This window comes from Protomyctophum bolini, assembly GCF_963924005.1.
Source record: "Protomyctophum bolini genome assembly, chromosome: 19".
Lineage (NCBI taxonomy): Eukaryota > Metazoa > Chordata > Actinopteri > Myctophiformes > Myctophidae > Protomyctophum > Protomyctophum bolini.
In genome coordinates, this window is record NC_137880.1 from 38,678,213 (window position 1) to 38,698,212 (window position 20,000).

General features: G+C 49.6%; 1 protein-coding gene across 4 annotated transcripts in view; it reads left to right on the top strand.

Moving 5' to 3' along the window:
* scara5 (scavenger receptor class A, member 5 (putative)) overlaps positions 1-19,499 on the top strand; it is a 102,946-nt gene extending 83,447 nt beyond the window's left edge. For 3 of the 4 annotated variants that reach the window (XM_080791017.1, XM_080791016.1, XM_080791018.1), the window contains 3 exons: positions 5,646-5,711; positions 8,850-9,038; positions 17,240-19,499. In XM_080791017.1, coding sequence (XP_080647143.1) covers positions 5,646-5,711; positions 8,850-9,038; positions 17,240-17,373 — 389 coding nt within the window. In that variant the 3' untranslated portion in view covers positions 17,374-19,499. The remainder of the gene's footprint in view (positions 1-5,645; positions 5,712-8,849; positions 9,039-17,239) is intronic. The other variant, XR_013965888.1, reaches the window with a different exon arrangement.
* The last annotated feature ends 501 nt before the right edge of the window (positions 19,500-20,000 follow it).

A 20,000-nucleotide genomic window follows, 5' to 3' on the forward strand; every position in this document is an offset into this window, starting at 1 on the left:
ACAGAAGCATAAAGTAAAGCCTGGTCACAACGTAAGGCAGAGAAGCATAAAGTAAAGCCTGGTCACAACGTAAGACAGAGAAGCATAAAGTAAAGCCTGGTCACAACGTAAGGCAGAGAAGCATAAAGTAAAGCCTGGTCACAACGTAAGGCAGAGAAGCATAAAGTAAAGCCTGGTCACAACGTAAGACAGAGAAGCATAAAGTAAAGCCTGGTCACAACGTAAGGCAGAGAAGCATAAAGTAAAGCCTGGTCACAACGTAAGACAGAGAAGCATAAAGTAAAGCCTGGTCACAACGTAAGTTGTATCATCCGGAATATCCGTCAGATGTATTTCCCCGCCGGATACGACATTTCCCCGACCAATCACAACACTCGTTTCATTCGCCGAGAATGTAAACTGATTTGTAAAGCGTCGACGTCATTTCCTTGGGCGATACTCCCCGCATAAAATCCCGCAACTTCCACTGATAGTCTTTTCAGTTAACCCATTTTGCGCGGGAACCCATTTTTGGTGTTGGCATCATGTCGTGCTTTAGCTATTGAAAAATAGCAGATCTACAAGTGCGCCACCGAGTGGCGCGCTATGAGCTTGTATAGGTCTGCGATTTTTTTTAAGAGGCTTTGTTGATGCGGGTGTGTGTATCTGGGTGTGGAGGGAGCAGGGTGTGGACAGTGTTGTGGAGCCACGGTAGAGGTGAAGTGATGGACGGTTTTGACGGGGGTACCGTTTATGTGGAAGCTGAAGGGGTGAATATTAGCTTGTGAAAGTCCCGACAGTTGATCGACAGGAGATCATTTTCTGCTGAGCCTGCTCTGTCACCGGTTGGCAACGCTGGTTGCCAGGCCTGCATATTTCCAGCCTAACGTGGATTTCATTCACAGTTGCTTGCCTGCAGGTTTGGTTTTTTGGAGGCCCTGCTTAGCTTATTTCTGTCAGGACAGTTGCCACCACTGGCAACAACAACCCATAACATCCCATCGTCTGCACGGCATGGCTATAGTCGAGCAGTTCTGATTGGCTTGCCTCGTCTCCAGCCATGTTGCCTCGGAATTCTTTAGGGTCACTAATTTGAGCATAACAGCGGAAGCGCAGCAAAAAAAAAGTGTCATAACGTCGGCAGCAGACCCACAGATAATTCAGATTTTACGGGGGCCAGTTTCTATAATTGCAGCCGTCCGTATAGGTGCCCTTTGAGAGCGGTTTTGAAGGAGTCAAGGGACTCACATGTCTTAATGACTGTTGGTAGGGCGTTCCACATTTTGGTGTCATAGGAGCGAAAAGAATTTAGTCCCTTTGTTTGTGCCGAATCTGGGTTGCACATGGTTTGTTGCGCTCCCTCTGGTGTTGTGGGTGTGGACTTCGTTTACATTAAGGAAGTATTTAGACAGGTACATGGGTATCTTGGTGGTGTATCGAATCTTGTGGACCAGACCCATTGCAAGATGCTGTACTCTGTACTGTACTGTACTGTAGCTCACAGATTTGGCAGGTCTTTGTGCTGCTGTGGGCCTGGGGGCGTCGGTTATATTAAAAAGACTTCCATCCAAGCGGTTCTGTTTACTGTATTTGAACACCGTCTTCGTGTCCTCGGGCACGGTGGAAGAGAGAAGTGCACACACACACACACACACACACACAAGCACATGAACTTACTGTATACATGCATACACACACACACACACACACACACACACACACACACGCACACGCACGCACATGAACTTACTACATGCATACACGTACAAACACACACACACACACGCACATGAACTTACTACATGCATACACACACACACACACACACACACACACACACACACACGCACATGAACTTACTACATGCATGCATGTGTACATTACACACACACGTACACATGCACACACATTTAAATATGCACACATATCCAACAAAGGAAACCATTAGCAATCACTGCACGCACACACACGCACACACACACACGCATGCAAGCATGCACGCACGCACTCACGCACGCACACGCACGCATGCATGCACACAGAGAGAAGAGGTCCAGTTGGCCCAAGGAGAGACTGTCAGACTCCAGTACTGGTCATCTCAGCCAAACAGAACTCTGATCAACAACAGCTGTTGGCACAAAACATGACCCACACACACACACACACACACCCACCCACGTACGCACATACACACACACACACACCCACCCACCCACGCACGCACATACACACACATACACCATACACCCAGGCACACACACACCCACCCACCCACGCACGCACATGCACACACATACACCATACACCCAGGCACACACCCACCCACGCACGCACATACACACACATACACCATACACCCAGGCACACACACACACACACACACATACATGCACGTGCACGCACATACTGTATACACACTTACGAAATATGAAAGAGAAAAATAATACTAGCTCTGTTGTGGTGAAGCAAATCTACATAAAGTAGGATAAGGTCTATATCTACAGTGTGCGTGCGTGTGTGCGTGCGTGCATGCATGCATGCGTGCGTGTCTGCGTGTGTGCGTGCATGCATGTGTCTGCGTGTGTGCGTGCGTGCGTGTCTGCGTGTGTGCATGTCTGCGTGTGTGCGTGTGTGCGTGCGTGTCTGCGTGCATGTCTGCGTGTGTGCGTGCATCTACCTTGGCGTGGGTTGCTGTTCTCTCTCTAACAGACACATGGCAGCTCAGCCTGAACAACTGGCCTCGTTGAGAAGTTGAATTCAGTCACAAACCACAGAATAAAGGAAAGTAGAAAAACACAACTCTGTCCATCTCTCAACCGGGTGGGGGGGGGGTGTGTTCTGATGTTCTCAGGATGTTCTGACAGGGGGGGGGGGGTGTTCTGATGTTCTCAGGATGTTCTGACAGGGATGTGAGCAAAAGAGAGCAACGTTAACCCATTTAGACTGCAGGACCATTCTACAAAATTCCTTCTAAATCTTGATAGTTTTCTGGAAAATAAACCCCCCATGTTTCTATAATTATGTCAGTGGTTCTCAAGGTTTTTCATGTCAAGCACCCCAAAGATTATATTAATTTGTAGCTGCCGACCCCCCCTCTGAAGATGTGTTGTTCGCTCTTAAAGTCTGTTGCTCTCCCCAGGTTGGCGGAGGGTGTGTAGAGCCCAGGATCACATTAGATGATTGACACAGGGGTGAAAAATGGGTTACAAAATCGTGGGATAAAAAAATTATTAGGAAAAACGTTCGCTCTGAAATAATATATATTCAACTATTTGCGCCACAAAGTGAGCTTGTAGATCTGCTATATTTCCCCCCCCCGGGAACCAAGTGCCAATTAAGGAGTGATGAGTTATTAACGGTGGATTCAAATTCTTTATGTTTTTCTTTAAAAATTTAGGGAAGAATGATTCTCTGATGTCTTTATACGTTGTAACACAAAGTGTAGCTCCGTCTCCACCTCCCCTTGAGAGCAGAGTGAACACAGTCTGTCTTCTCTAGGCAGCCACTTCTGTCTGTGTGTCTGTGTCAGTTCTGTCTGTGTCTGCCTGTTTCTATTGAGTCTGTACATATAGTCAACATCTTCCTCAGTGTTGGATCAGTAACAGTGGTCAGGTATAGTTTGGGTCAGTAACAGTGGTCAGGTATAGTTTGGGTCAGTAACAGTGGTCAGGTATAGTTTGGGTCAGTAACAGTGGTCAGGTATAGTTTGGGTCAGTAACAGTGGTCAGGTAGTTTGGGTCAGTAACAGTGGTCAGGTAGTTTGGGTCAGTAACAGTGGTCAGGTAGTTTGGGTCAGTAACAGTGGTCAGGTAGTTTGGGTCAGTAACAGTGGTCAGGTAGTTTAGGATCAGTAACAGTGGTCAGGTAGTTTGGGTCAGTAACAGTGGTCAGGTAGTTTGGGTCAGTAACAGTGGTCAGGTAGTTTGGGTCAGTAACAGTGGTCAGGTAGTTTAGGATCAGTAACAGTGGTCAGGTATAGTTTGCCACTGTGTATTCTCGGTTGAGGGCCGAATAGCATTCTAATTTACTTTGGGTTTTCGTTGTGTTTTTCCAATATGTCTCTCTCTCTCTCTCTCTCTCTCTCTCTCTCTCTCTCTCTATCTCTCTCTCTCTCACACACACATTCACACGCTCGCGCACACGCAACACACACACACACACACACACACACACACACACACACACACACACACACACACACACACACACACACACACACACCCTGTCCGTTTTTAAGTTTCTGTTTTCTAAAAAATGTCTTCTATACATCCTGACAGTTTCGTGCACACGTGCACGCCATGCTCACACACAATTTAATGACCACCTTAACATGTGAATTTAGCACCACACACACACACACACACACACACACACACACACACACACACACACACACTCACACACACACACACACACACACACACACACACACACACACACACACACACACACACACACACACACACACACACACACACACACACACACACACACACACACACACACACACACACACACACTCACACACACACACACACACACAGAGGGGTCTGCCTTCTAATTCGTACATCCAATGTCCAAATTACAGGGAATTTTACAGACCCCACTATTTCAGATCAGCCACCCCTTTCTTTTTTTACAAAGGACTTGAAAAGAAATGGAGTTGAGGGCAAAGGAAGTCTGTAAAATACAGGAAGTGGAGATGGTTAAGGATACACCCCCCCCCCCCATCCCCCTTACCCGACCGCGAGTATCACAGCGCCTCCTACAGGCCGTTGAAAACTAATGCTTCCTTCATGCTTGAGTGTCCAAGTTGCTCCTTTACACCTGACAGGGGGGAGTTTCCCTGGTTGGACGTCGTAGCGCGTGGAAGGAACACGTTAAATTTCAACCAGTTCCTTTCCCCTCCATCAGGCGCCCCGGCTGGCCAGGGGGAGGCAGTATAGAGACCAGGATTACTGCATGTTTTTTTTGTGAGGGTACCTACCCTAGGGGACACGGGGAGAACATGTGAGGGGTACCTACCCTAGGGGACACGGGGAGAACATGTGAGGGGTACCTACCCTAGGGGACACGGGGAGAACATGTGAGGGGTACCTACCCTAGGGGACACGGGGAGAACATGTGAGGGTACCTACCCTATAGGGGACACGGGGAGAACATGTGAGGGTACCTACCCTAGGGGACACGGGGAGAACATGTGAGGGGTACCTACCCTAGGGGACACGGGGAGAACATGTGAGGGGTACCTACCCTAGGGGACACGGGGAGAACATGTGAGGGTACTACCTAGGGGACACGGGGAGAACATGTGAGGGGTACCTACCCTAGGGGACACGGGGAGAACATGTGAGGGGTACCTACCCTAGGGGACACGGGGAGAACATGTGAGGGGTACCTACCCTAGGGGACACGGGGAGAACATGCAAACTCCACACAAACTCTACAAGTTTGACGAGGATGAGAGAGAAATGTACATGTATTCATGTTGTAAGTTCATGTGTGTGTGTGTGTGTGTGTGTGTGTGTGTATGTGTATGCATGAGAGAAACACACACACACACACACACACACACACACACACACACACAGTGGCATGAATAGTCGGCCTACATTGTTGACATGTTTACCTCTGTCTGTCTGTCTGTTCTTTGTCCAAACAAACAGGTGAGAGAGGAGAGAGAGGCGTGAAAGGTGAGAAGGGCGACCGAGGGGACGACGGAGCAAAGACGGGTGAGAATGACGTTTTCCCAACAGATGTACTCACTGGGAGAGTAGATGTACTCACTGGGAGAGTAGATGTACTCACTGGGAGAGTAGATGTACTCACTGGGAGAGTAGATGTACTCACTGGGAGAGTAGATGTACTCACTGGGAGGGCAGATGTTTTGTAATATATTTTTTATCCCACGATTTTGTAACCCATTTTTCACCCCTGTGTCAATCATCTACTGTGATCCTGGGCTCTACACACCCTCCACCAACCTAGTCCCCATATATGGGGGACATGGGGAGACCAACCTAGTCCCCATATATGGGGGACAAGGGGAGACCAACCTAGTCCCCATATATGGGGGACAAGGGGAGAGCAACCTAGTCCCCATATATGGGGGACAAGGGGAGACCAACCTAGTCCCCATATATGGGGGACAAGGGGAGACCAACCTAGTCCCCATATATGGGGGACAAGGGGGCACCAACCTAGTCCCCATATATGGGGGACAAGGGGGCACCAACCTAGTCCCCATATATGGGGGACAAGGGGGCACCAACCTAGTCCCCATATATGGGGGACAAGGGGAGACCAACCTAGTCCCCATATATGGGGGACAAGGGGGCACCAACCTAGTCCCCATATATGGGGGACAAGGGGGACCAACCTGGGGGACAAGGGGAGACCAACCTAGTCCCCATATATGGGGGACAAGGGGAGACCAACCTGGGGGACAAGGGGAGACCAACCTAGTCCCCATATATGGGGGACAAGGGGGCACCAACCTAGTCCCCATATATGGGGGACAAGGGGGACCAACCTGGGGGACAAGGGGAGACCAACCTAGTCCCCATATATGGGGGACAAGGGGAGAGCAACCTAGTCCCCATATATGGGGGACAAGGGGAGAGCAACCTAGTCCCCATATATGGGGGACAAGGGGAGACCAACCTAGTCCCCATATATGGGGGACAAGGGGGCACCAACCTAGTCCCCATATATGGGGGACAAGGGGGACCAACCTGGGGGACAAGGGGAGACCAACCTAGTCCCCATATATGGGGGACAAGGGGAGAGCAACCTAGTCCCCATATATGGGGGACAAGGGGAGAGCAACCTAGTCCCCATATATGGGGGACAAGGGGAGAGCAACCTAGTCCCCATATATGGGGGACAAGGGGAGACCAACCTAGTCCCCCATATATGGGGGACAAGGGGAGACCAACCTAGTCCCCATATATGGGGGACAAGGGGAGACCAACCTAGTCCCCATATATGGCTTGTAGGTACTTGTACAGTACAGTACAGTACAGTACAGTACAGTACAGTACAGTACAGTACAGTACAGTACAGTACAGTAGGACACCCTTCCCCTCCCCCTGTCAGAACCCCAATAGGACCCCCTCCCCCTCTCAGAACCCCAATAGGACCCCCTCCCCCTCTCAGAACTCCAATAGGACCCCCTCCCCCTGTCAGAACCCCAATAGGACCCCCTCCCCCTCTCAGAACCCCAATAGGACCCCCTCCCCCTCTCAGAACCCCAATAGGACCCCCTCCCCCTCTCAGAACTCCAATAGGACCCCCTCCCCCTGTCAGAACCCCAATAGGACCCCCTCCCCCTCTCAGAACCCCAATAGGACCCCCTCCCCCTCTCAGAACCCCAATAGGACCCCCTCCCCCTCTCAGAACCCCAATAGGACCCCCTCCCCCTCTCAGAACCCCAATAGGACCCCCTCCCCCTCTCAGAACCCCAATAGGACCCCTTCCCCCTGTCAGAACCCCAATAGGACCCCCTCCCCCTCTCAGAACCCCAATAGGACCCCCTCCCCCTCTCAGAACCCCAATAGGACCCCCTCCCCCTCTCAGAACCCCAATAGGACCCCCTCCCCAGACTGGCCTGTCACATTTTGTGCAAAACAGTCAACAGTTGTTGAGAAATTACTTTTGGACCAAAGTGGGAACTGCAAATTGACCAAAACCTGCTTCTTACAAATGAGTCAACACTGCAGGAAAGAAAACATTGACTCGCCTCGAGCCGTTTAAAGTGTAGTTTAATTTATTTTATAGGAGAAAGAAATTCTCCTGGCCTATTTTCTCTGACTTTATGGAAACTCTAAGTTTATTTATGCATTATTTAGTGGGTTTTTTTTTTTTTTGTGGTTGTTGTTTGATTTACAGGACTTCGTTAACCCATTCTGACCTGAGATCAGATTCTAAAAATGTCTTTTTGAAAATGACAGTTTTCTGAAAAAGCTATGTTTCTATGTCAGTCGTTCTTTTAGATTTTTCAAAAATAGCAGACCTACAAGCTTGTAGATCTGCTAGCTAAAGCATAACGTAATGCTAACACCAAAAGGGGTTCTCGCCCAAAAAGGGTTAAACTCATGAACACTCTGGGGAACCATATTATCCTCTGTACTCCTTGACTTCAAAGCCCTGCCATTAAAAAATCGAGGCTCCACAAACACATCAGTCATGCAATCTGTTAACCCCTTAAGCGCTGTTTTCTGCTCGGACTGCACGTTAAATAGTTTGTTATTTTTTTTTAGACAAAATGACATGCATCGTATTAGCCACACGCAGAGACATGCCCACAATGGGAATGCCAGGGTGGAAGTGGTTCCTATCATAATGACGCTGGCATGTATTGAATACTCCATATCTACAGTATCTTTTAAAAAAAAATATATAACACTTTCTTTTTCTGGCGCTCATACTGTATGTACAATCTGTATGTGTATGCAACTTGGAAATGCATGTCTCTGAAAGCGTGCGTGCGTGCGTGCGTGCGTGCGTGCGTGTGTGAGTGATTGTGTGCGTGTGTGCGTGCTTGGAGAGAGAGAGAGAGAGAGAGAGAGAGAGAGAGAGAGAATATGGACAACTCAATGTGTCTTTGAAAACTTTTGTATTGTACACTAAAAAGTGTGTGTGTGTGTCTGTGTCTGTGTGCGTTGCGTGCGTGCGTTGCGTTGTGTGCGTGCGTGCGTTGTGTGCGTGCGTTGTGTGTGTGCGTGCGTTGTGTGTGTGCGTGCGTTGTGTGTGTGCGTGCGTGCGTGCGTGCGTGTGCGTGCGTGCGTTGTGTGCGTTGCGTGCGTTGTGTGTGTGTGTGCGTGCGTGCGTTGTGTGCGTGCGTTGTGTGTGCGTTGTGTCCGTTTCAGTGGTGGACACCCTGGTGCGGCTGGTGAACGGGTCGGGCCCTCACGAGGGGCGCGTGGAGGTGTTCCACGAGCGGCGCTGGGGCACGGTGTGCGACGACACCTGGGACGCCAAGGACGCCGACGTGGTCTGCAGGATGCTGGGATACCGCCGGGCCGCCGGCGTGCACAAGACGGGACGCTTCGGACACGGTGAGAGACCAGGAGGGCTGTTTGGGACAGGGTGAGAGACCAGGGCTGTTTGGGACAGGGTGAGAGACCAGGACTGTTTGGGACAGGGTGAGAGACCATGACTGTTTGGGACAGGGTGAGAGAACATGAGGGCTGTTTGGGACAGGGTGAGAGACCATGACTGTTTGGGACAGGGTGAGAGAACATGGGGGCTGTTTGGGACAGGGTGAGAGACCATGAGGGCTGTTTGGGACAGGGTGAGAGACCAGGGCTGTTTGGGACAGGGTGAGAGACCATGACTGTTTGGGACAGGGTGAGAGAACATGAGGGCTGTTTGGGACAGGGTGAGAGACCAGGGCTGTTTGGGACAGGGTGAGAGACCAGGGCTGTTTGGGACAGGGTGAGAGACCAGGACTGTTTGGGACAGGGTGAGAGACCATGAGGGCTGTTTGGGACAGGGTGAGAGACCAGGACTGTTTGGGACAGGGTGAGAGACCAGGGCTGTTTGGGACAGGGTGAGAGACCAGGGCTGTTTGGGACAGGGTGAGAGACCAGGGCTGTTTGGGACAGGGTGAGAGACCATGAGGGCTGTTTGGGACAGGGTGAGAGACCAGGACTGTTTGGGACAGTGTTACAAAACCATATGTCTAGGGGTAAAAGGTAATGTAATATAGATAGGAGAAACGGAAACCAAGGCCTAATACAATCATTTATTCAAAAGCATATGAATAAATTATAAGAATCAACAAGTTTACAAAATAAATGGCTCTTTTAACTCACATGAACAAATAAACGGAATCCAAAACAAAACTAAAGTTATTCCTTTCCGAAGGGAGATAACTGGTCTAACAAAAGGTTCAACTTCACAAATAAAGGAACAAACAAAACAGTTGGCGACATGTAGCAGTACGGCGGATGGGGGAAAGACCTTGGAAGTGTTTCCCCAGCGCTGGGCTGGGCATGAATGGGCTATGTAGTGAGAGAGCCGCGGCCGCTAGCTCGCTCACGTGACCGTCAGCCAATCAGGGAGGTTGATCAGACCTCCATGGTCATGGCCAACAGGGTTACCCCAGACACACAGCTGATGACAATCAGTCTGTCTGAAAACCCATTAGTATCCTCTGCATGGGAGGAGAGTTAGTCTAATACAGGTTCATAACAACTGCTGCACAGATATAGATATATATATATACTAGAAGACATCTAGGCCTAAGATAATCCACATACATATATATATACTATAACAATATACCACCATATAAATATATATATACTATTAGCAATAAACATATATATATTTATAATCCAAAATAACACTCATAAATCATAACACTCATAATTAATCATAACCACACACGACCATAGTCGTGACAGACAGGGTGAGAGAACATGAGGGCTGTTTGGGACAGGGTGAGAGACCAGGGCTGTTTGGGACAGGGTGAGAGACCAGGGCTGTTTGGGACAGGGTGAGAGACCAGGAGGGCTGTTTGGGACAGGGTGAGAGACCAGGGCTGTTTGGGACAGGGTGAGAGACCATGAGGACTGTTTGGGACAGGGTGAGAGACCAGGACTGTTTGGGACAGGGTGAGAGACCAGGACTGTTTGGGACAGGGTGAGAGACCAGGACTGTTTGGGACAGGGTGAGAGACCATGAGGACTGTTTGGGACAGGGTGAGAGACCAGGACTGTTTGGGACAGGGTGAGAGACCATGACTGTTTGGGACAGGGTGAGATACCAGGGCTGTTTGGGACAGGGTGAGAGACCAGGACTGTTTGGGACAGGGTGAGAGACCAGGGCTGTTTGGGACAGGGTGAGAGACCAGGGCTGTTTGGGACAGGGTGAGAGACCAGGGCTGTTTGGGACAGGGTGAGAGACCATGAGGGCTGTTTGGGACAGGGTGAGAGAACATGAGGGCTGTTTGGGACAGGGTGAGAGACCAGGACTGTTTGGGACAGGGTGAGAGACCAGGGCTGTTTGGGACAGGGTGAGAGACCAGGGCTGTTTGGGACAGGGTGAGAGACCAGGGCTGTTTGGGACAGGGTGAGAGACCAGGGCTGTTTGGGACAGGGTGAGAGACCATGAGGGCTGTTTGGGACAGGGTGAGAGACCAGGGCTGTTTGGGACAGGGTGAGAGACCATGAGGGCTGTTTGGGACAGGGTGAGAGACCAGGACTGTTTGGGACAGGGTGAGAGACCAGGGCTGTTTGGGACAGGGTGAGAGACCAGGGCTGTTTGGGACAGGGTGAGAGACCAGGAGGGCTGTTTGGGACAGGGTGAGAGACCAGGGCTGTTTGGGACAGGGTGAGATACCAGGGCTGTTTGGGACAGGGTGAGAGACCAGGAGGGCTGTTTGGGACAGGGTGAGAGACCAGGGCTGTTTTCCTCGACTAAAACTAAGACGAAAAATGTTCGTCGACTACCTTTTTCCACTGACAAAAAGCTGAGCTTTAAAAATGTCTACAGAGGCTGCCTGACGAAGGTATAGTGGGAGCTTGTTCCACGCCGTCGGCCCGTAGAAGCAAAAAGCTGCTTCCCCGTATTTTTTAGTTGCCATTTTGTTTGTCAAAGCGAGCAGGCCAGCAGCGGAAGACCTTAGGGGGCGGTTTGGGACATATTTAGGCAGGCCGTCATGTAGGTAGGAAGGTGCGAGACCATTGAGAGCTTTATAGACAAGTAAAATAATTTTAAAATCAATCCTAAAAACAACCGGAAGCCAGTGCAGTGATGCCAAAACTGGAGTAATATGTTCTCTCATCTTAGTTCTATAGTTAAAACTCTGGCTGCTGCATTTTGGACAAGTTGTAATCTGTCAATGGCTTAAGGAAGCTATACCGTATATATGAGATGTTGTGTTGTGCGTCTGCCCCGCGGTACTTATCCCCGGGTCCAGCAACCCATGGACGCGGAGGGGGTTTTTTCTCTCCGTTTGTCTGTCTTAGTAACGGCACTGTTTTTCAGCAGCAGCGTTATATGTGGTCGCATCACAGCACTCTGAAATGCTGCAGAGATTAATATAAGGGTTTTATGGGGGAAAGAAAAGTCTCCTGAGCCAAAGGCCATCAAATGCGAGTCCCCTGGGTCGTATCTGTCTCACCCTCTGGCCTGTCTCACCCTCTGGTCGTGTCTGTCTCGCCCTCTGGCCTGCTCCTTATACCCATGCTTCCTTTTTCTCTCTTTCTTTCTTGCAGTGTTTGTTTTTGGCAGCAAATTTCTATTGTAGTTTTAGTCACACATAGTCTTTGGACTGAAACTTCATTTAGTTTTAGTCACATGTTAGTCACCTGGAAATGGCTTAGTGTTAAGTCTAGTTTTAGTCGACTAAATGTCATAAGATTGTAGTCGACTTAAATGTATTTTGGCGGGTCTTGATGAATGCTCGTAATGAGTGTTTTTACACTTGCTGAAAATAGCTGATCTACAAGCTCAAAACGTGTCTCGTTGTGAGATTATAGATCTGCTATTTTCAGCATGCAACCCAGCATAAAACTGGATCTCTTGTCCACTATAGTCCCTTCCTAACATTTTAGTCTAGTTTTTATTTGTCGACGAAATTGTCAGTATATTATTTAGTCTTAGTTTTAGTCACCGTAGCTTAGTTTTCATTTAGTTTCCATTTAGTTTTTGTCAGTGAAAATAGGTAGTCGACGAACATTTTTCGTCTTGGTTTTAGTCGACGAAAACAACACTGCTTTCTTGCTTTTTTTTTTTCTTTCTCTCCCCTCTCTCTCTCTCCTCCCTTCGCCTCTCTCTCTCTCTCACGCACGCACGCAGAAATCCCTTTGCCAATCACCATTACATCACTCACAGTTTGGATCCAGTCGAGCTTTATTCTGCTGAACTGTTATACAAATAAGCCTGGAAAAAGTGTTGAGGAGAAGTCCCTGTTGCTGCTTCCAGGAACCACACTCTGGAGCATCAGCAACAATGATTAACCCGTTCTGGACGGGAACCCCCTTTTGGTGTTATAGCATCATGTTATGCTTTAGCTATTGAAAAATAGCAGATCTACAAGCTCATAGCGCGCCACCGAGTGGCGCGCTACGAGCTTGTAGGTCTGCTATTTTTGAAAAATCGAAGAGCGACTGACGTATACTAGAAGACATTTTTTTAGAATCTGATCTCAGGTCAGAATCGAAAACGGTCAGGATGTAGAAGACATTTTGTAGAATCTGATCTCAGGTCAGAACGGCTTAACCTTGTCAGTCCTGGCTGTCGAGGCCGGCGTAATTTACACAGTTTGGGGATCGAGCGTCTTCCTCTGGGGGGCGTGGCCTCAGCGGCTGTCTCCGGATCTCTGCAGTCAATATTATTTCTGGACTTTGACGATGTCGTCGTTTTGAAATCATGCCTGATTTGCCGTTGATCTCTGGTCAGCCAGGGCGCCCTAATGGAGGGGAACGGAACTGGTCTCTTTACTGCCTCCCCCTGGTCAGCCAGGGCGCCCTAATGGAGGGGAAAGGAACTGGTCTCTATACTGCCTCCCTCTGGTCAGCCAGGGCGCCCTAATGGAGGGGAACGGAACTGGTCTCTTTACTGCCTCCCCCTGGTCAGCCAGGGCGCCCTAATGGAGGGGAAAGGAACTGGTCTCTAAACTGCCTCCCCCTGGTCAGCCAGGGCGCCCTGATGGAGGGGAAAGGAACTGGTCTCTAAACTGCCTCCCCCTGGTCAGCCGGGGCGCCCTGATGGAGGGGAAAGGAACTGGTCTCTAAACTGCCTCCCTCTGGTCAGCCAGGGCGCCCTGATGGAGGGGAAAGGAACTGGTCTCTAAACTGCCTCCCCCTGGTCAGCCAGGGCGCCCTGATGGAGGGGAAAGGAACTGGTCTCTAAACTGCCTCCCCCTGGTCAGCCGGGGCGCCCTGATGGAGGGGAAAGGAACTGGTCTCTATACTGCCTCCCTCTGGTCAGCCAGGGCGCCCTAATGGAGGGGAAAGGAACTGGTCGGAATAACGTGTTCCTTCCACGCGCTACGTCCAACCAGGGAAACTCCCCCCCTGACAGGTGTAAAGAAGCAGCTTTGGACTCCTCATGCATAGAAGGAAGCATGAGGTCAGTCCGCTGCAATTGTATACGCAATGAATGAATGCATTCAAAAGAGCTGAATAAATGTTTTATGGACCCATAATAGTACGTTTTTTTGCCATAACCAAAAAATATATATAATATTAATCATATTCGGGTATTCAGTTTCGGCCAAGAATTTCCCTTCCGGTGAATCCCTGATCGTGACAAATCATGAATCTGGCAAAGAGTGAACGGGTTTGATCCGGTTCAAAGAGTGAACCGGTTTCACACACACACACACACACACACACACACACACACACACACACACACACACACACACACACACACATGATAGCTCTGGGTTCTGTTTCCATCAGCTCAGCAGTGATTGCTTAGTGTTCCAACTCCTCGTCACTGCAGATGGTTGTAAACTTGCATGGAATAAAGTGTTGGACCTGATCTTACCTGACACGCACGCACGCACACGCACGCACACACACACACACACGCACGCACGCACGCACACACACACACCCAGACACACATCTCTGCCGCTGTAAAACTAAGGAAACAGCTTCACACGGGCATAAACGTAACAGCGCCACATATAAACTCTGATGCCTGTTGAAGGCCGTATCAAATAAGTGTCAAGCCTCAAATCTCCAGTGAGCCTTTTATTTTTTTTATTTATTTTCATGGGACCACGAGTTATTTGGCTTATTAAGTTTATCATGCAAGAAAATGGGAATTGTGGACGTTAAATATCATCGTACCTAACGTAAACATAATACTCGTAAAAACATTCTCGTTATTTCATTTTGACCATTGTTGTTGTTGTTGATCTGGTGTTGTGTTTATAGCTATCTAGCTATATATCTGGGGCCTATTTCACGAAACTTGGATTAGAGATTAAGCCGGGCTTTAACACATATCCTGGCTTAATATATCCTGGATCAGTGCTTAACCGGTTTCATGAAAGCTGGTTGATCTTGCCAGATTAATTTAACCAGTTAACCTGGATATGTTGAGGCTTGATTCGGTTTCATAAAAGGGATGCTACATAAGTTACCATGGGAACTTATGCTTTGGACTTAGCCTGCTCCGGACCAGGCTAACAGCCAGGTTTAACCTAATCCTGATGTCTTTACCGTTCATTAAGCAGTCAAACTGATCACAAACCAATGATGTTTTCCAGATTTATTCAATTATTATGGGTTTATGTTGCCTTATTTGTATCGGTCTGCATTAAAGGACTAATTTAAGCACTATATAAAATCAAATAACCAAAATATATAGGCTGCACAACATCATGACAGCTTGTGAGCTTGTAGATCAGCTGCTTTTGGTGAATGTTCCCCATGAATAGGTTTGCTGTCGTGCAAGTGCACGGTTAAGAAGAATTATTATTTATTTATGTTTTTGTAAAAGTGAAAACCACTAAATATTACCATTACTCATTGTTTTACAACATATTACCATTATAACGTTTCACCCATAGTCCTACATACTTACACCTAGACACCCCATTCAAACCTATTTAGGTTCATCCTACGGTGGATATGTGTAAAAGGAATCTTTGAAATGTTTCAGAAATATAGTGCTTTCAAATTTGAGACATTTATAGGCTCAAATTATGATGGAATAATACATTCTGAAAAATCGGTATTGCCATGCCATGCAATCGTGACACTACAGTGCATGCAGACAGTTAGACAGACAGACTTAATGTAATGTAACATTTCATGGCGCACAATACATGTAGATTAGTAGGATATAATTCCATACCGTACCGAATCCGGAGCGCACTCACCTATTAGTTTGGCGTTTGCATTGCAATGAGCTCAGTGCGCTATTTCGAGAAAGTTCCCTTAAAGTTTAAGCTCGTTTGGAACTATAGCTCACCCTCCACAACTCGGGGCTATAGGTTCACTGAATTATATATTTATGGACTTCGACTATAGGCCTATATATATAATATGCTTTACAATTTACGCGTTCAATCTGTCGGCAATATTTTGCCACGCTCTCTCCCTCGCCTTGTTAATGGCGCTTGTATTTCCCTTTTTTAAATTATTTCCTTGGCTTCCTCGTAGTATATCATTATCATAAGATTTTCTTGCTCCTCAACGGTGAAAGCCGCAGCTCTCCCTGCAGATTTGCTCGCCTCGCTCATGATTGGTCTCGCTCAAGAAATCTATGATCGGCATCATGGCTTTTCAAGGAATGCGTGCACACGCTTGTAAGCGAGGCTTGCTGAGCCCGGCTCGCCAAATCCGCCAATTCTGAGCCTCGCTTGGCTTTAGTGGAACGGAATAAACCAGGCTGTAAAGATCAGGATTTAAAAAGCCTCGCTTTGGCCTATATCCTGGATTAGTTAATCCAAGATTCGTGAAATAGGCCCCTGGTGTTGTGTTTACAGCTATCTAGCTATATATCTGGTGTTGTGTTTATAGCTATATATAGCTATATATCTGGTGTTGTGTTTACAGCTATCTAGCTATATATCTGGTGTTGTGTTTATAGCTATATATAGCTATATATCTGGTGTTGTGTTTACAGCTATCTAGCTATATATCTGGTGTTGTGTTTATAGCTATCTAGCTATATATCTAGTGTTTTTGCAACACAACACCATCCTGACAAAATGTAAATCAGGCTTAAGTGGTTAATTGTTGCAGATTACTTTGGTATAAAATATGTCTCCCAAGATGAGAACAATTATGACTTTAACTGTCTCTCTCTCTGCCTCTCTGATCCCCCCTCTCTCTATCTCTCTCACACTCTCTCTATCACTCTCACACTCACACACACACTCTCTCACACACTCACACACTCTCACACACACTCACTCACACTCACTCACACTCACTCACACTCACTCACACTCTCACACACACTCACTCACACTCTCACACACTCACACACTCACACACTCACACACTCACTCACACTCTCACACACACTCACTCACACTCTCACACACTCACTCACACTCTCACACTCACACACTCACACACACTCACTCACACTCTCTCACACACACTCACTCACACTCACTCACACTCACTCACACTCACTCACACTCTCACACACACTCACTCACACACTCACACTCTCACACACACTCACACTCACTCACACTCTCACACACACTCACTCACACTCTCACACACACACTCACTCACACTCTCTCTCTCTCTCTCTCTCTCTCCCCCAGGGTCAGGTCTGATCTGGATGGATGACGTGGCGTGCGTTGGGACCGAGGACACCATCCACCAGTGCAAGTTCTCCGGCTGGGGCAAGACCAACTGTGGCCACGTGGAGGACGCGGGCGTCACCTGCGCCACCTAGCGTTAAAAACCGCTATGAGACGCCGCGTTGCACCGCGCGACTCCTCCTCCTCCTCCCGCGCCTCCTTGAACGCACGAGTGTTGTGTCGTTGACTCCTCAGACTCCTCCTTGAACGCACGAGTGTTGTGTCTTTGACTCCTCGAGACTCGAGACTCTGATGACTCGGATGAACGTTGCCGTGTGTGTGCGCGTGCCGCGAGCGCGCACACAACGCTCCAGCTAGCTTATCTTGACTATACCGGTTGACGCACCGCCCTATAGGTGTGTGTCGCGTCAAGCGGTGAATGCTAACATATGATGAGCAGCTAGGGGGACGTGTGCACACATAGACATCAAAGAGGGGGGGCTTCGGGCCCCCCTGCCCCCTTTTACCCTGTCTGTAAAAAAGAACTGCCCCTTTTACCCCGTCTGTAAAAAAAAAACTGCCCCTTTTACCCCGTCTGTAAAACAACTGCCCTCTCCAGACCAACGAATGAATGCAGCGTTTACTACACGGTGAAAGAAATGCAAAATGCCCTCCTCCTTTTCCTTCAGCCCCCCCCCCCCCCCCCCCCGAAGTCTCCTGAACTTTGAACGCAGCGTTTTGCGCCGAACAGATTTGTTTGTAAATCCAACGTGGTTTATAAACACACCGACCGCATCTCCACTATAGCTGAAGAGTGCTGGGTTTGCGACCCGGAAAATAGCTGATCTACAAGCTCTCAACGCGTCGCAACGCGACGCGTTGAGAGCTTGTATAGATCAGCTATTTCCGGAAGCAATGGGAGCGTGCTGCGTCACAGAGTGCACGTTTCGGCTCTGATAAGTCCCGGGAAAGATGCGCTGTGATTGGCCAGTAATCACTTGAGTGGCAGCGTGACGCAACGTGCCGTCCACAGACACGCCCCTCCTTCAACACGCATCGCTCCAATGAACTGCAGCGGCCAATGAGGCGTCTCCTTCCATCGGTCCATCTTCAACCTCTTATCCGTAGTCGGGTCGCGGGGGCAACGGCTCCACCAGAGAGCTCCAGACATCCCTCTCCTCCAGAGCAACATTAGTGACTTCCTCCTGGGGGATCCCGAGATGTTCCAAGGCCAGTGAGTCCATGTGTTTCCTCCATCTGGTCCTTGGTCTGCCCCGGGGTCTCCTCCCAGTGGAGATATAATCCATCTGGTCCTTGGTCTGCCCCGGGGTCTCCTCCCAGTGGGACGTGGTCCTTGGTCTGCCCCGGGGTCTCCTCCCAGTGGGACGTGATCCTTGGTCTGCCCCGGGGTCTCCTCCCAGTGGGACGTGATCCTTGGTCTGCCCCGGGGTCTCCTCCCAGTGAGACGTGGTCCTTGGTCTGCCCCGGGGTCTCCTCCCAGTGGGACGTGATCCTTGGTCTGCCCCGGGGTCTCCTCCCAGTGGGACGTGATCCTTGGTCTGCCCCGGGGTCTCCTCCCAGTGGGACGTGATCCTTGGTCTGCCCCGGGGTCTCCTCCCAGTGGGACGTGATCCTTGGTCTGCCCCGGGGTCTCCTCCCAGTGGGACGTGATCCTTGGTCTGCCCCGGGGTCTCCTCCCAGTGGGACGTGATCCTTGGTCTGCCCCGGGGTCTCCTCCCAGTGAGACGTGGTCCTTGGTCTGCCCCGGGGTCTCCTCCCAGTGGGACGTGATCCTTGGTCTGCCCCGGGGTCTCCTCCCAGTGGGACGTGATCCTTGGTCTGCCCCGGGGTCTCCTCCCAGTGGGACGTGATCCTTGGTCTGCCCCGGGGTCTCCTCCCAGTGGGACGTGATCCTTGGTCTGCCCCGGGGTCTCCTCCCAGTGGGACGTGATCCTTGGTCTGCCCCGGGGTCTCCTCCCAGTGGGACGTGGTCCTTGGTCTGCCCCGGGGGTCTCCTCCCAGTGGGACGTGGTCCTTGGTCTGCCCCCGGGGGTCTCCTCCCAGTAGGACGTGCGTCGAGGACCTCCCTATAGGGAGACGCCCGAGAGGCATCCTAACCAGATGCCCGAACCACCTCAGCTGGCTCCTTTCCTGCAGGCGAAGGAGCAGCGGTTCCACTCCGAGGCATCTATACATACAATGAGGCATCTATTTTGTTTTAATATCTATGTGCGTGTATAATGTGCGACACCTGTAATCGCAATAAATAAGGCTTCCAAGAGAGCTTCGTCGAGCCGTTTGTTTACAGCCGTGAGCGCCGATGGCGTGGGAAAACTGACCTGTGGTCAGTATAAAGTATAAAGGACGGCTCCGCTTCCCTTTTATCTCCCGTCGTCGTCTCCATAGAGTGTTGGTACGACAGGGCCATCCATCCATCCATCCATCTTCAACCGCTTATCCGTAGTCGGGTCGCGGGGGCCAACAGCTCCACCAGAGAGCTCCAGACGTCACCTCTCCAGAGCAACGTTATAGTGACTTCCTCCTGGGCGGGATCCCAAGACGTTCCAATTAAGGCCAGAAGAAAGACGTTCAAACAAAGACGAAAAGGCATGATGAAACGGTTATGTGAGTGGTGCAACAGTGACACTTGGTGGTCGACAAATGCTATTGCGTCTGGTAGTCTGTTCTGTGCTGAACTCAGCTTAACCCATCATGCACCTGTGCACAGTGTGAAGCTCGAAAGCGCCACTTTGTCACCTCTTGGTACCATAAAAATACACAC